We start from the raw sequence: 14,651 nt of genomic DNA on the forward strand, positions 1-14,651 counted from the left end.
CTTTATAACCTTTTCCAGACTGATAGATCTCAATTACTTTCTTTCTCATTTGTTTCTGAATTTCTTTGGATCTCGGCATGATGTCTAGCTTTTGAGGATCTTTTGGTCTACTTCACTTTGTCAGGCAGGTCCTATTTAAGAGATTTCTTGATTGTGAACAGGTGTGGCAGTAATCAGGCCTGGGTGTGGCTAGAGAAATTGAACTCAGGTGTGATAAACCGCAGTTTTAACAGGGGGGCAAACACTTCTTCACACAGGGCCATGTAGTTTTGGATTTTGTTTTCCCTTAATAATAAAAACCTTCATTTAAAAACTGCATGTTGTGTTTACTTGTGTTATCTTTGACTAATACTTAAATTAGTTTGATGATCTGAAACATTAAAGTGTGACAAACATGCAAAAACACAAGAAATCAGGAAGGGGGCCAACACTTTTTCACACCACTGTATATATATATATATATATATTATATATAGACCTGCATGAGGGAAATGCATTAACACATATTTCTGGGTGAACTTTTCCTTTTTAAATCCAGAATTTTTACCTGTTTGTGAAGATGGCAGTTGTTTTATGCCTATATATCCTAAATCTATATCTCTAAAGACATTTGTTTTATTGCAGGTCCCAGGCACAGCATTTGCTCTTCGGCCAGTTTCTGGAGTGCCGTTCCCCCATCAGAGAGCAGCTGGACCACCCAATCAGAGGAGCAGAGCTCCGTGAGCATGGGGGCGTCTTCCTGTGACCTGCCCTCACTTAACACTGAAGAGCCACCCAGTCAAACACCCTCTTGTCCCCACTCTCCTAGTGAGTACCACACACACACACAGAGTCCTACCTACTAAGTTAATAAATGTGTAACTCTCATCAGTCGAACATCTGTAAGTGGCAGTTTTATATCCACCCAGTGCCTCAAACAGTAATTAAAATCTGTCCCCTCGTGAGAAGACAGAAGGAAGTGGGAATCGCACAGGAAGTGCTTAACATGCTGAATTATCCATCAATAAATCCCTTTCGTTGCTCAGCACAGCCTTCGGGGTCGCATCTAGGAACGCAGGCGGAATGAAAAGACGGTTTCTTTTCACGACGGAGTACATGATGGAGGAATCGGGACAAATAAATTCACACGGTCTGTGACAGCTGCTCCTCAGACATCTTCTGGTGTGAGTGATGGTGGCTCTGAAGGAACGCTGTGCTGATTTGAGGCAGGACGCTCTCTCTCTCGCAGGTAATTTGTGGCAGAGCGGTTAGCGCTCCTGCACGATCCATCTCGGGCCTCTCGCCTCGGCCCTCAAGCAATAGCTCACTCAGACCAGGGTTTCTATGGAGACAGGAGAGGTTGAGGTGCTTAAGACGGTTTTATTTATTAAAGTGCAGCATGCTTCATTTCTCAGGCTGTGGGAAGATGGAGTCACTGCAACAGAATTTTCACTTGAGGCAGGAGTGAATAGAAGTGCATATTTAGTGTTAGTTAAAGCAAATGTTAAGGTAAATAATCAAGTGTGTAATTATGCCAAGCTACGCTGGAGTTTGGTCGTGTTTGAGCCTGTAAGAAAAAAGATAAAATGTTTTTGTTCAGGAATACAAAAAATATTTGTAACTTTTTTTTCTTAAATTAGGAAAAGAAAATATAAAAGCAGCAAAAATATTAAGCAGCAACTGTTTTCAGCATTGATAATAATAATAAAAAAATTTGCAGCAGATCAGCATATTAGAATGATTTCTGAAGGATCATGTAACACTGAAGGCTGGAGTAAAATGTCATTATTAAATATAATAGAATAGTTATATTAAATTGTAATAATACTTTACAATATTAAAATTGTTTTACTGTGTTTTTGATCGAATCAGTACAGCCTTGGTGAGCACACAATTGGATAGCAGCATAAGGGAATGAATAATCATTTTTAAAAAGTAGATTTTGACATTTTTGCTATGATGCTAGAGCAGTGTTTCTCGACCCTGGTCCTGAGCGCCCCCCAACACTGCACATTTTGTATGTCTCCCTTATCTGACCAGGGTTGAGAAACACTGTGCTAGAGTGTTATAGTTGGTCATTGCTGTGTGGTTGCATGGATGTTGGTTACTGGTTACTTACTCAAAAGATACTATTCTCAGGTCTCTGTTCTTTTGATATGGCTATGGCTTTTTTCGTCCATTGTATTAGCCTCTAGGTGAAAAAAAAGAAAAGTCAGATGATATTGAAAAGTAAGAGCACCCTTGTCTTCATCAAACCTGGAGATTTGAGATTATCATTCATGCCTGTAGTACACAAGGTCTAGTCACATGTGAGTGTTTAATATTGAGGAGTATGTATGAGCAATAGCTATCATTACCAATAAGTTTCTGTAGAAGCATTTGTTTTTTTTGGATTTTCCCTATGGTCTGTCTGTGCAATATACCATTAGATGTCAAATTGTTTGAAAATCTGCTTACCCTACTCATTTTCGCCCCCTACCCACTGGCCTTTGCTCCTGCTCTCACTTTGTTGAAGTGTACGCTGCTAAAACCTGGCAGCAGGGTGCCGTGCTGTTTGTTTTCCTTTCAGAATGTGACCCTTGGGTGTTGTTCCATGATTGTTTATTTACAGCTGAACTGAGTGTAAATTTGTGTGTAATTGCTGATTATTTGTGTACATAGTTCTTCTCTGCTGTAATTTTTTTTGAGTTGCATTTACTGTTTGTACACATTGCACATGGCTTGTGTCTAACTGCACACACTGACTTGTGTCTGCTTTAAGCGCTGTTTGCCAAATCTTGTCTTTTATGTGATTTACAGCTTATGTTCATGAATGAAACATAGTTATGAATGTGTCATTGTAAACCGAGACTATTGGTTATGAGTGAATACGAGTTGTTTATGCAGCTGTATGGTGCAAGCCAGGTCTTTATGAAAGCTTTGTGTCAGGCTAATTTACAGGCACAGATGGCTAATGATGTTCTTTATCAGGACGTGCAGTGCATTTGATATACAATGCACATTTTAATTTCCTTCTCATTCCATTTCTGGTGATGCATAAGAATGCTGTTGTCCATAGAGATGCAATGGGTGTGTGTGTGCGGTTGGGAGAGGAAGAGAAAACATGTGTGTATGTGGTTTTGTCATACCCAAAGGCGCCCACACAGAAGGGCATTGTCATCAGTTAGCAAATCTCTACAGAGAACAGCAGAAGTTACTGTAATCTCAGATCAGCAGAGGTTATAGAGTAGAGCAACCGCTTGTTTAAGAGCACATCCTGCTGGGAATCTCGCATGCTTCCTCACCGTCTGTGACCTTTGACCCCTGCAAATGTCCTCGTGAAAACACCTGCCTCCTGTGACTCACACCTGCAGCTATCACTCCGCTTCACATTATGGGAAAGCTCTGCCTGTCAGAGATGACACTTCCACTGTGTGTCTTCTCAGCAACATGCATCATTTAGTGACTTTAAGGTTTAGAGTAATGGTGAAATATGATCATTTAACAGTAATAGTACAGTAAGCGTGCCAGTCTCCATTTGATGAGAACATTAAGGAAAATGAATGGGTGCACAGTAAGGCTAATTCTGACATTATCCCCCGTTAATGCTCTGGTTTAGAAGGACTGACCTGAAACCAGCAATATAAAGGTCAGTAGCTTAGTGCTGTGGGAAAGGATTGAGAGATCTCAAACCAGATCAAGACTTCAGTGCAAACACCACCTGTCAACCATTTGTCTCAGCTCCTAAGTTTGCAGTCAGATGGCAGTTGACTTGCACATTTTGTAGCTGTAAAAAATAGTTGTTTGTTGCACACCATCATGTTATTGATGAGTCAGTTTCTGTATCACATTTCCACGCCTTCTCTTTTATATGGCAAATAATTGGGATATTCAAAGGACAGAATCACTTCTCCACATGGTTACAGACAAACATGAGAGAGCACACAAAATGTTTCCTACCTTGTTTTCGACCAATCGTATTTCAAAGAATGCTTTTCTCTGTGAGTGTTGAGGTGTGGTTTCTGTAAAGACAGCTACCTGTCAAAAATTTAGACTCCTCCTGTGAAGGAGGCAGGCTGGCAGGAAGACCAACAGGCATCTACATGTCTGTACGGGCACTTCACGGACAGAGGAGGTCATGTGACCTGCTTTTTAATGCATGGTGCCGTAGTGAAGCCTCACAATTGGTGTCCCATCTGTTTCCTCTCTTTAGCACCTGGACTCTTGAATCTGCTCTACTGGTGAGTCTTTTTCTTCGCACTGTTGCTTTGTGACAGACTTTGCACAGAGTTTTGACTTATACATGCTTGTGGTTGTTGCAGAGTTTTCGTTTAGCCATTCTTCCTTCCTCTTTTAAGAATATATAACGTGATCTTTTAATGCTGATTATGCATATATTCGTCTTTCAATTCTGTATTCTAAAACTGGGTAGCCTGTGTTTAAAAAAAGAAGTGCTGTAGCTGTAGGTGAGAGCATTTGAGAGCATTAGGTGAGAGCATTTGTTGGAGTCTCTCTTGGCATTGCTTATATAGCCTCAGGATCAGCGCTCTATCCATGCTGAGTTTTGCTTGGAGCTGGAAGTTTGACGAAATACCAGTAAGTTGATGCTTAGCAACAAGATTTTGATTTCATGGTTTACTCCGTAGAACAGACTCTCTAGACTGCAAACTTAATATTTTTTTGTCCAGTAAATATAAGATACATTTACTTAAGAAGCAAAGTTGTGTAAGATGTTTTTGTTATAAGTATAAACCTCACTAAACTGTTACTGAATTATGCTTGTAAAAAATTTATAAAATGGCTGCATGTTAAAAAATAAGTAAATAATTATTGCTGGATGTTTAGTTATTTTATTCAAAAACGATTAAATACTGATTAATAACTGTTTGCAGTGTATGCTAGTGTTCTGCAATTAAACTTTGTCTTTGTTGGAATAAAAAATAGAGATGTATAAATATATAAAAATGTTAATTCGTTTTTTTTTATTAATTTAACTTAAACTTAATTAAACTTTGAACATTTGTTCTGATGGTTGCAATTTGCATCTCACCCTCTGGCTGATTTGATGTATCCCTTGTAAGAACATGAACAAACTTGCTTTGGAGGTGCGCAGACGCTGTTCATAACGATGTATTCATGTTTGAGACATTGCATTTTTTTCTGAGCTGGGATAATCTTTTAACCTTCTGCCTCCAGGGCTGATAAGATATGAGCCTTGAAATCGGAGTCTTTTTATGGTTGTGGCCGCTTCTGTCTGTGCACATGTCTTGTATTGTAGTCTTTTATTATTTTCTGTTATAGTAATGGTTTCAGTTGATTTGTAGTGTGATGAACCCTGTTGAACTAATATGAGAAGATTAACAAAGCCACAAGCCATAGTGCCAACACTCTCTCACATTTAATAAGCAATGTTTTAAGAGACTGGAAAGAGTTAGGCCTGAACAATTAAAGTATAAATTAGGCCCATAGCTTTATTAGTTGTTTATTGGATTTTAGTTTCTAAAAATTGTTGTTTGTGAGTTAGTGTGTCCGAGTCTGAGTGTGCATATGTATGCTCTTGTTGCATAGTGCAGTCATGCCAGTTTTCAGCATGTGAGACAGACCATTCAGTGCTTTGTTGCATTGGCAGAGAAAGTAGGTCTGAGGTGGGGAATGCTGGTGCCTAGCAACAGGTAAAGACTGTCTCTCTAATTTGGCATGGGAGAACTAGAACAGACAAGAGTTTGAGCTTGGTTCAAGAGAGCAGAAGGATTCATTAATGAATCACTCTTACTTATGCTTTTTTGCAGGTTCATTCAGAATCATTGAACGTCCCAGTTTCAAATGAAAAGTGTTTACATGACATTTTAAAAACCATTTTAGTGGGACATCGATTTTTTTAAAGTGCATGTAAACATACTGAGTCAAGGTCTGTAGTCTGAATGTGGTAAATAGTCAAATTGTTAGCCGTTAAAAAGTAGGGGTATTGCTCAAATTAATTCAAGCTCTTGCGATTTTTGGTCTTCAAGCTATCTTCTGTGACCTTGGTGTGACTAAAAATAAATTGATTATTCAACTATCCCATTGTTCCTGAAAATAGGTCTATTTTGTCCTAGTGAAAAAAAACTAGGAATAACTTGATGAATAACTTCATTATTCTGTAGTCAGTCACACCTCTTCTTATAAAAGATTAATATATCTATATTGAATTGAATGCATAGCATGTTGAAAGAGAGAGAAAGTATGCGAATGCTTGCTTATGAATTGTGGTTGATTGGAATCTGCCTCTTTCCTGTTAGTGGAAATGTCTTTCAGTCGTTTCTTGATTTGGACCAAAATAATCCAACCATTGTGACTCTCATTAGGTTTCAGAAATAGGCTCAAAGGGCACTGGAAAGTCCAAGGAGGTCATCCGCTTTCTTGTTTATAAGATTATGTCTGCCTCTCATATATGACTATATATATATATATGCTATATATATATATACTCATATATGCTTTTTTTTCCCTGCTCAGATTTAATCTAAAATTGTTGAAACAGCTCCGTATTCTTTTTTTTATTTATAGATTCTTCTGTGTGCCAAGAGGACGAAGGAGTGAACATGGATTCATTCAACTGGACAGCAAACAACCAACACACTAATGGCCAATCTTATGTCACCTCCAACCGCTTTGCCAGCTGGGTTACCTTTGATGATGATGAGGACTCCGTTTTCCAACCTCCAGGGAGACAGTCTAATATAAAACTGGATAACCTCAACAATTCTCCTCTGCAGGATGCCAACAGCAACCTGATTTCCTCTTCCTTTTGTGGCCAAATGACAGAGAGACACATTCTGGACCTGACCCCTGATGGCACCAATTCCATCTTTGAGTTGAATAACACACTATCGAACAACAGCGTGCCTTACAACAAGAAGAACCCTTTCCTGGATGATGAGCTCTCAAACCTACAACCTTCTCCTATTAACCCTTTCAGTGCCTATTTAGACAAAACAGACCTAAAAACGTCCCAAGGCATTGGCTTGTGTCAGGAGGTACCAGATGTGTCCAACTTCAGCTCACCGTTCTTTGAGTATGAAGATGCTGATATCAAAAGGGAATCTGTTATGCTTTTCTCATCTAAGAAAGACTCTGTAGTTGGAAAAGATAGTATCCCATCAGGCTTTCCTGTAGATGGTCTGGATCAGCTCAGGAATATTCACATTTCTGACCCTGACCGTGACGGTAGTCCTACTCTACCAGATGGTTCAGTGGAGGAAGTTGACTCTGATGATTCTACCTATGAACCAGACCATATGACTCCTCAGGATGGCTGGCCCATGCTCCTGCGCATCCCAGAGAAGAAGAACATCATGTCCTCACGTCACTGGGGACCAATATTTGTCAGGTTGACAAACAGCGGCCAGCTGCAACTTTACTATGAGAAAGGGCTGGAAAAGCCCTTCAAAGAGTTCCAGCTAAACTCCCAGCATGAGATATCTGAACCCAAGCTCCAGAACTACGACGAAAATGGCCGTGTTCATACCATCAGTGTAGACCATGTGGTTTACAAAGAGAAGAGGAAGATCCAGTCCAAGGTCACAGTGGTTCATATGCCTGTGAGAGAGCAAGCGGTGAAGCTTGGGACAACAAACTACGAAGACTTCTTGAGCTTTCAACATGCTCTGCAGGAGAGCCTTGTGGGCCTCTCGGTGGATCAAGAAGGTATTAACTGGCCAACGACTTACACTGAGGAGGAGATCCACGTGGAGGTGAGGGATAACTTCTATGGGATTGTCTCCAAAGGGGACAGCCGTATCTTGGAGCAGCTAGTTTTGACCCGAGTGAACATGCTAGCCTTCTTGAACGGATCTCCACCTTGCAATATCGGCCTCAATGATGTCCAGGTCAAAGGTAAAGAGGTGGTTTCTCGGCATGACATAATTCCCAACACAACGTCACGTTGGATTCAACTGCGGGATTGTCGACTGCATGAGTGTGTGGACCAGTTAGAGTTTAAAGAGTCCCGAGCCATTACGTTTAGCCCACCGGTTGGTCGCCGCTTTGAACTTTTGTGTTTCCGAACGGCATTTGCTGAAAAAACCCTTCCCTTCACTCTGAGAACAGTCGCTTGTGTCAAGGGTGCGGAAGTGGAGGTGCAATCCTGGCTGGTGATGTCAACGGGGTTTTCATCCAATCGGGATCCTTTAACATTAATACCATGTGAAAATGTTGCTATCCGTTACCCCATACCGGAAATTTGGGCAAAGAACTTTAAGCGGGAGAGTGTGACAGGAGAGAAGTCCCTGAAGGCTCGCTTCAATAAAGGAGCCAGTTTTGGTTCGACCAGCACATCAGGGTCCGAACCGGCCATGAGGGTCACGCTTGGCACGGCGAAATACGAACAGGCCTTCAGGTCTGTGGTGTGGAGGATCAGTCGCCTGCCAGACAAGAACTCAGGTGGGAACTTTGAGGTGGCTATAATGTCAAATTGTGTAACAACAGGAATTTACTTAAAGGGATAGTTCACCCAAAATTTAAATTCTGTCATTAATTACTCACCCTCATGTCGTTCCAAATCTGTAAGACCTTCGTTTATTTTCGGAACACAAATTAAGATATTTTTTATGCATTCTGAGAGCTCTCAAGGCTCAGAAACGTAGCAAGTAGATCGTTAAAATAATCCATGTGACATCAGTGGTTCAACCGTAATTTTACGAAGCTACAAGAATAATTTTTGTGCACAAAGAAAACAAAAATAACGACTTTATTCAACAATTTGTCTCCTCCGCATCACCCTATAGCGCCATTTTGGAGAGTATCACATACGTAAACAACGTATGTTGTTCTGTGTCAGCTGCAACGTACGCGGTTTACGTATGTGATACTCTCTGATAGGGTCAGAGAGCTCTCGGAATGCATCAAAAATATCTTAATTTGTGTTGTCTTAGGGGTTTGGAACGATATGAGGGTGAGTAATTACCGTATTGGTTCGAATATAAGATGACCCTGATTATAAGACGACCCCCCTTTTTCCAGATGTACCTTTTGGAAAAAGGCTTTTTAAAAGCCAAATCTTGTTGTTTCTCAGTAAAACACATTTTGTCTTCAACTATTTAAATTTTTGTTTTGAAAGTATGGTAAAAACTGGTAAAATGTACCAAGAATCACATAAAAAAAATATACACTTTAAAAAAAACAGGTAGCCCATCTGAATTAGGACATTTAGGCTATCCATCTAATAGTAGCCTACCAAAATCTTATTAATAAGAGTAGAAGTAAAATCTTACTGTAGTCTTCAAATCTGGGTACTGTCTTACGTTTTAAAATCACAAAGGGAGTTTGGTTCCATCAGGCTAACGTGACAGTCATGACTCATGCAGCTGTAAGGTTTTCTTTCTCTTTTGTTTTTACTCGCGATCTTTACAACACGCATTACATTACGGATTTCATGGCACACTCGTTTTAATGCGTATTTGGCGCCACCTATTGTTGTGGGTGTATTATTGACATGTCAAAGTCTAGACCCTGAATATAAGACGACCGTGTTTTTTCAGATGTATTTCCAAGAAAAAAAACATAGTCTTATATTCGGGTCAATACGGTATTGACAATTTTCATTTTTGAGTGAACTATCCCTTTAAGAGTTTTTGAATGCAAAAAAGGTGACCTGTGTTATTCTGAAGTTTAAAAGTAGTTTAGAAGTCAAATAGTAACCAATAATTGCTGTCAGTTCTGAATACTCATGCACATCCGTAATGTTAAACATTTTTGTCAATTTGGTGACCTACAAACTGAAATATTTAGATCTAGCATTAGCGTAGCATAGCCATGATACGGTCTCTACATTCAGGTCAAACTGATCTTGTTCTTCTCTGTTACTCTTATGCAATAGCATATGCAAATAGTTGTTTAAGAGCTGTTTTATTTTATCTAGTTGTTTCATCACATGGATGTCAAATAGGTCTAGTCCAGGGGTGCCCAAACTCGTTCCTGCAGGGTCGGTGTCCTGCAGAGTTTAGCTCCAACCCTAATCAAACACACCTGAACCAGCTAATCAAGCTCTTACTAGGCATGCTAGAAACTTCCCGGCAGGTGTGTTGAGGCAAGTTGGAGCTAAACACTGCAGGACACCGGCCCTCCAGGACTGAGTTTGTGCACCCCTGGTCTAGTCAGTAAATTAACCAACAATTGTAACTTTACTTAGTCTTACGGTATAATGATTTTACTGGTGCCCTGTATGAAAGATTTTGAAATAATTCCAATATTTGAAAATTATATTATTATTTTAGTGTTTGTTTTTCCACTATAGTCATGATAATAATACCAGTATAGATAGTATTTAAAGATTTTTATATTTTGGTGCTGCTGAATAAATTCTCACAACCTCCAAATCACAATGCTATGGTAAAAGCCATGCCTCTTAATGCAGTATTGACTCCCAAAGCAAGTGTAGTGGTGTAGAAATCTTTTATCCTGTTTGTAGATTTTCTGTTGTCATAGCATTTGCATTGTGGTCAGTCCTGGTATTTTTTTTTTCTGTCAATGGCCGGTGCTTTAGGCTTTTCAATAGTATATCAGCAGGGATCCCCTCCTCCTGCATTAGTCTGATTGGTTAGACAAAACTCACGCTGTCATCATCTGTTAATTCACAGGCTCACAGTCCGACATCCCTGAGCTTTGCAATTCAGCTTTTCCGCAAACTATTTTTTCTTTCTCTCTAAAATCCTCGCTTCTCTAAAGTCATATTTCAAATAATATTATGCAAAAAGTATATAGAATAATAATTTAGTTCACCCATATGACTTTTTCTTCCATAGAACACAAAAGGAGAATCTCAAATTCTTGAAAGGACAAAAAGGCACACTATATATTTCAGAAGTAGTTCAAATGACTCTTGAGCTACTTTTTGCAACTTTACAAGATATTTACATCATGTTTAGGTTCAAGTTAAAAAAAGCATTTTTTGCATATTCAAAGTTTTGCCATCAAGACAAACACAAACCAATGCTGTTTGGCGTCATTCATCTGAAGAAAACGCCTTTTTCATTACTTTCTTCAGTTCATTTTAGCAGAATCGAGGCCAGTTCTATGCTAATGTTAAATTATACATATCTACGCTGCTCAGGTCCAGTGGTTTACTTCATCTAAAAGGTCCTCTAGTAATTTGCATGAATTAATTATTTGCGTTAATATTGTATGCATTACATTAATATGGTTGTGGATTGTATTTTTTGTAGCACTGGGACATCCTCATACGTTCTACTGTCATTTGGAGCTGGGCTCAGATTGGGAGGTGCCTCCTAAGTTTGAGTGCCTGGTGGAGGTTGAGTTTGACATGCCCTCTGCTTCTGCGTCCAAATCCACCCTTCGCGCTCTGTCCGTGGGGGACAGAAATGACTTGAAGAAATGGATCACCTACAAATCACATTACTCCTATCAGGTATTCTGTCTCTGTGTGTGTGTGTGTGTGTGTGTGTGTATGTGTGTGTGTTGGGGGAGGGTGAAGTAGCTGTGCCACCTTTTGCTTAAGTTGTCCTCCAGGCAAGGAGGAATGAGGTAAAACTAACACACTACTATATTTCAGTTATCTGCTATCAACTGAAAGTGTAGTTTAAAAAGTTGTCATTAGAAAATTCCAAATGAAACTATAAACATAAACGAGGGGATTTATTACTTGAAATGAAATAAACAACTGAATCAAACAAACTGTTTTTTAATTCAACTAGTTCCCAAGGCAACATTTTTTATTAAATTTTATTTACATTTTTTATTTATTTAAATTGATGTACTAAAATAACTTAATATAAACACAAAAGCTTCTAAAATGACAAAAACAGCAAAATTACTAAAACGTTAACTAAAATTCTTTTTTAAACTAATAAATTAAAAACAAATTTCTTTTTATAAAAATAATAACTGATTCCAAATATATTACTGCGTATATTAGTTAATACAACTATAATATTGTCACAATGATACTAAAATAAACTTGCCATATGTAATAACACTACATATATTTTAACCTAACTGTGTATATTTAAACTAAAATAAACAGATTTTATATCAAATAAATTTGCTTTAGTTTAAGATTAATATTAAAAAGATTTTTTGCATAACATTATCACTTTTCTCATGTGCTCGATTGCAAACAGTATTATGATGGGTGCCTACTAAATGCTATGTATGGTCAAATGAGAAATTATGCATAGTTTGCTAGTTACCGTACCCCACTCTCCTCTGAATCTGTGTTAGTGTAGTAGTGATTAAAGCTGTTTGTACCATGTTTTCTTATACACCTGTCCTCACCCTAAGTATTACACAAAACCAGTAATTTAATTTGGTTATTTAGTGGTGATTTTCAAACCCTTCGGGCGGGTCAGAGCTAAATGTCATGTACCCTGTGACAAAGCCACTGAAAGACAAGTTGTCACCCTCAAGCAACCTGCTGTGTCAGCTGCCAGAGCTTGTTTTCCCTACTGCATTCCAAACGTGCCATTAAGGTGGCTGGAGCTGTTTTCTACAAACATCTGTTCCCATTACTGTTCAGCAGCCACAGGGAGTGATTCATCACTGAGCAGAGGTGTGCAACAAACAGCAGGACGGCAGGAACAAGATGTAAAATCTGCTTATAACCTCAGTATAGGAATGAGAGAGAAACCTGCTGATGAAGCATCTTGCTGTATATGATAAATGCAGCATAGCTGTGGGGCAGGACAGTGGCAGCAGGTGTCTGAACCCCGGTGAGGTCAGTCATGGGCAGATTGAATTGGGTTGAGCATGTGAGAACAGGTGATGCTTGAGATGATGTTGTTCTGTTTACACTAGGTTATTAGTCCTGACTTCCTTTTGTTGTGAGTGACTGCCTCCTTCTGGCTAAGGTTTGCTACTACTTGACTACTCACTTGCACTTGCGTCTGTTGTCCTGTAGGTGGCAGTGGAGATGAAGAATGAGCGCTCATTGGACAGTCCTCAGAAGGAGCAACCAGGCCAGTGCACTCAACAGTGAGGAACCAGGAAGAGAGGGAGGTTTAAGGCTTGCACTTGTTGAATGAGAGAAATTTCAACCCTAAACTGGGGTAGTTTTCATTTACATTTCTTGCTCATTTGGACATTTTTTTTTTCCCTTTTTGCAAAGATTACGTGTAATATTGAAATTAGATTAGAAGTGAGATGATATGCTAAAAGGGATCCCTTGCAACACTACAGTATATTTCCAGATCCCTGCAAGCATTGCATGTGCAAATATTTCAAGAATATGATTTGCTTTTGCTATTAATCGTATTTTATGGACATGGAAATCTGGCTTTGTCCACAAGGCGAGTAACTTGCAATCATCTCATAAAGTAATCTAATTAGCCTAAAACGATGCAGCTGTTATGGTTTGTTTTAGCTGCAGATATCACAGAAATGTTGTGTACATTTTTCTGTATATTTTGGCCTATGAAGAGTCAAGAGTTGTGTAGTGTTACCAAGTGAGTTTTCTTTTTATTTAACTTTATACAGAGGGTAACGAGGGACTTTGTACAGAGGAACACATTTCAGGGCTTTTTTTAAATTAGAAAACAAACAAGTAAACCTCACTAAATTCTAATTAAACATGCTTCTAAAAATACATGCTAGTAAAATGAAAGGTACCAGTAATGCAAATTGTTTACCTTAGAATTGTGTTCATGAGTCTCTTATAAGCACATTTTAAATAGTTTTTATGAATATTTATTAGAGCAACAAAAATTCCAAATGAAAATATTCAGATTCACTTAATTTGTTCACTTTTTTTCCTTTGGGTTTTGTTTGCCACACACACACACACACACACACACACACACAAATACATGTAAAATACCCTGTACTTTGCATATCTTGACGAGTTAATAAGCATTTTTTAAATGAGTTTAACAATTAAGTAGGTTCAAAAGGTGTCATAATAACTTTGTAAAACTAGCAACTACTACTGTAATTTTTCAGGTTTATGTTCTGTTGATTTAACTAATTGTTGTTGAACTTTTACTGATAAGTAATAAGTGTTTAAAAAATTATATTTAAGATTACATTTCCCAAATAATATTTGTCCATTATTTTTGTTAGATTTTTATTTCATATTTTGTTGTTTTGGGAGTCGCAGTTGCTTTGATTGTTCGGTGCACAAACCTAGTAGTAAGCAAGAATGAATTTGAAAATGACAATGTATTTTTTAATCATAATTAAAAATGATTATGATTTAAGATTGCTCTGTTTTGTCCTGTAATGCAGAGGAAAACATTTAATAGAACTATAAATTGCCTGATGATGGTTCATCTGACCTGACCATGATCTCACACTGTTAAACAAAAAAATGATAAGCAATGTTGTTGGCTTATTTGGCTTTTTTATTAAGTACATTGACATAATTCTTTAAAAAAAATAAATACAGTTATGTAATATTTGAATACTTCTGTTAATACTGACACTTTGATATTAGGCAAAGACATGTTTTGCAATAGTGTCTTCAATTTCATTTATTATGTCTTAAAGAATGTTTTGTTTGTTCCAGGATTGATTGATTATTTTGTTGTTTCGGGGTTGGATTTCTTTGTTCATGTTTGGGAATATCTATTCATTTAATACTGTTAGATATGTTTTCTTTGTCTTCCACATAATTGTAATTCCACTATCATCAATCACTCAGTCAGTCATCATTTATCAGCTGGATGGCATGCATACAATAAAGTATGTTTGATTTGGGGGAGGAA

General features: G+C 38.2%; 1 protein-coding gene across 3 annotated transcripts in view; it reads left to right on the top strand.

Annotated features, from left to right (window-relative positions):
- LOC107583485 (stonin-2-like) overlaps positions 1 to 14,347 on the top strand; it is a 30,546-nt gene extending 16,199 nt beyond the window's left edge. For 2 of the 3 annotated variants that reach the window (XM_016269696.1, XM_016269697.1), the window contains 4 exons: positions 625 to 807; positions 6,505 to 8,379; positions 11,160 to 11,362; positions 12,851 to 14,346. In XM_016269696.1, the coding sequence (XP_016125182.1) occupies positions 625 to 807; positions 6,505 to 8,379; positions 11,160 to 11,362; positions 12,851 to 12,928 (2,339 nt within the window). In that variant the 3' untranslated portion in view covers positions 12,929 to 14,346. Of the gene's footprint in view, positions 1 to 624; positions 808 to 6,504; positions 8,380 to 11,159; positions 11,363 to 12,850 lie in introns of all 3 variants that reach the window. The other variant, XM_016269695.1, reaches the window with a different exon arrangement.
- Positions 14,348 to 14,651: the final 304 nt, after the last annotated feature.

The sequence above is a fragment of the Sinocyclocheilus grahami genome, unplaced genomic scaffold (assembly GCF_001515645.1).
Source record: "Sinocyclocheilus grahami isolate Dianchi unplaced genomic scaffold, SAMN03320097.WGS_v1.1 scaffold54.1, whole genome shotgun sequence".
Taxonomy (NCBI): Eukaryota; Metazoa; Chordata; class Actinopteri; order Cypriniformes; family Cyprinidae; genus Sinocyclocheilus; species Sinocyclocheilus grahami.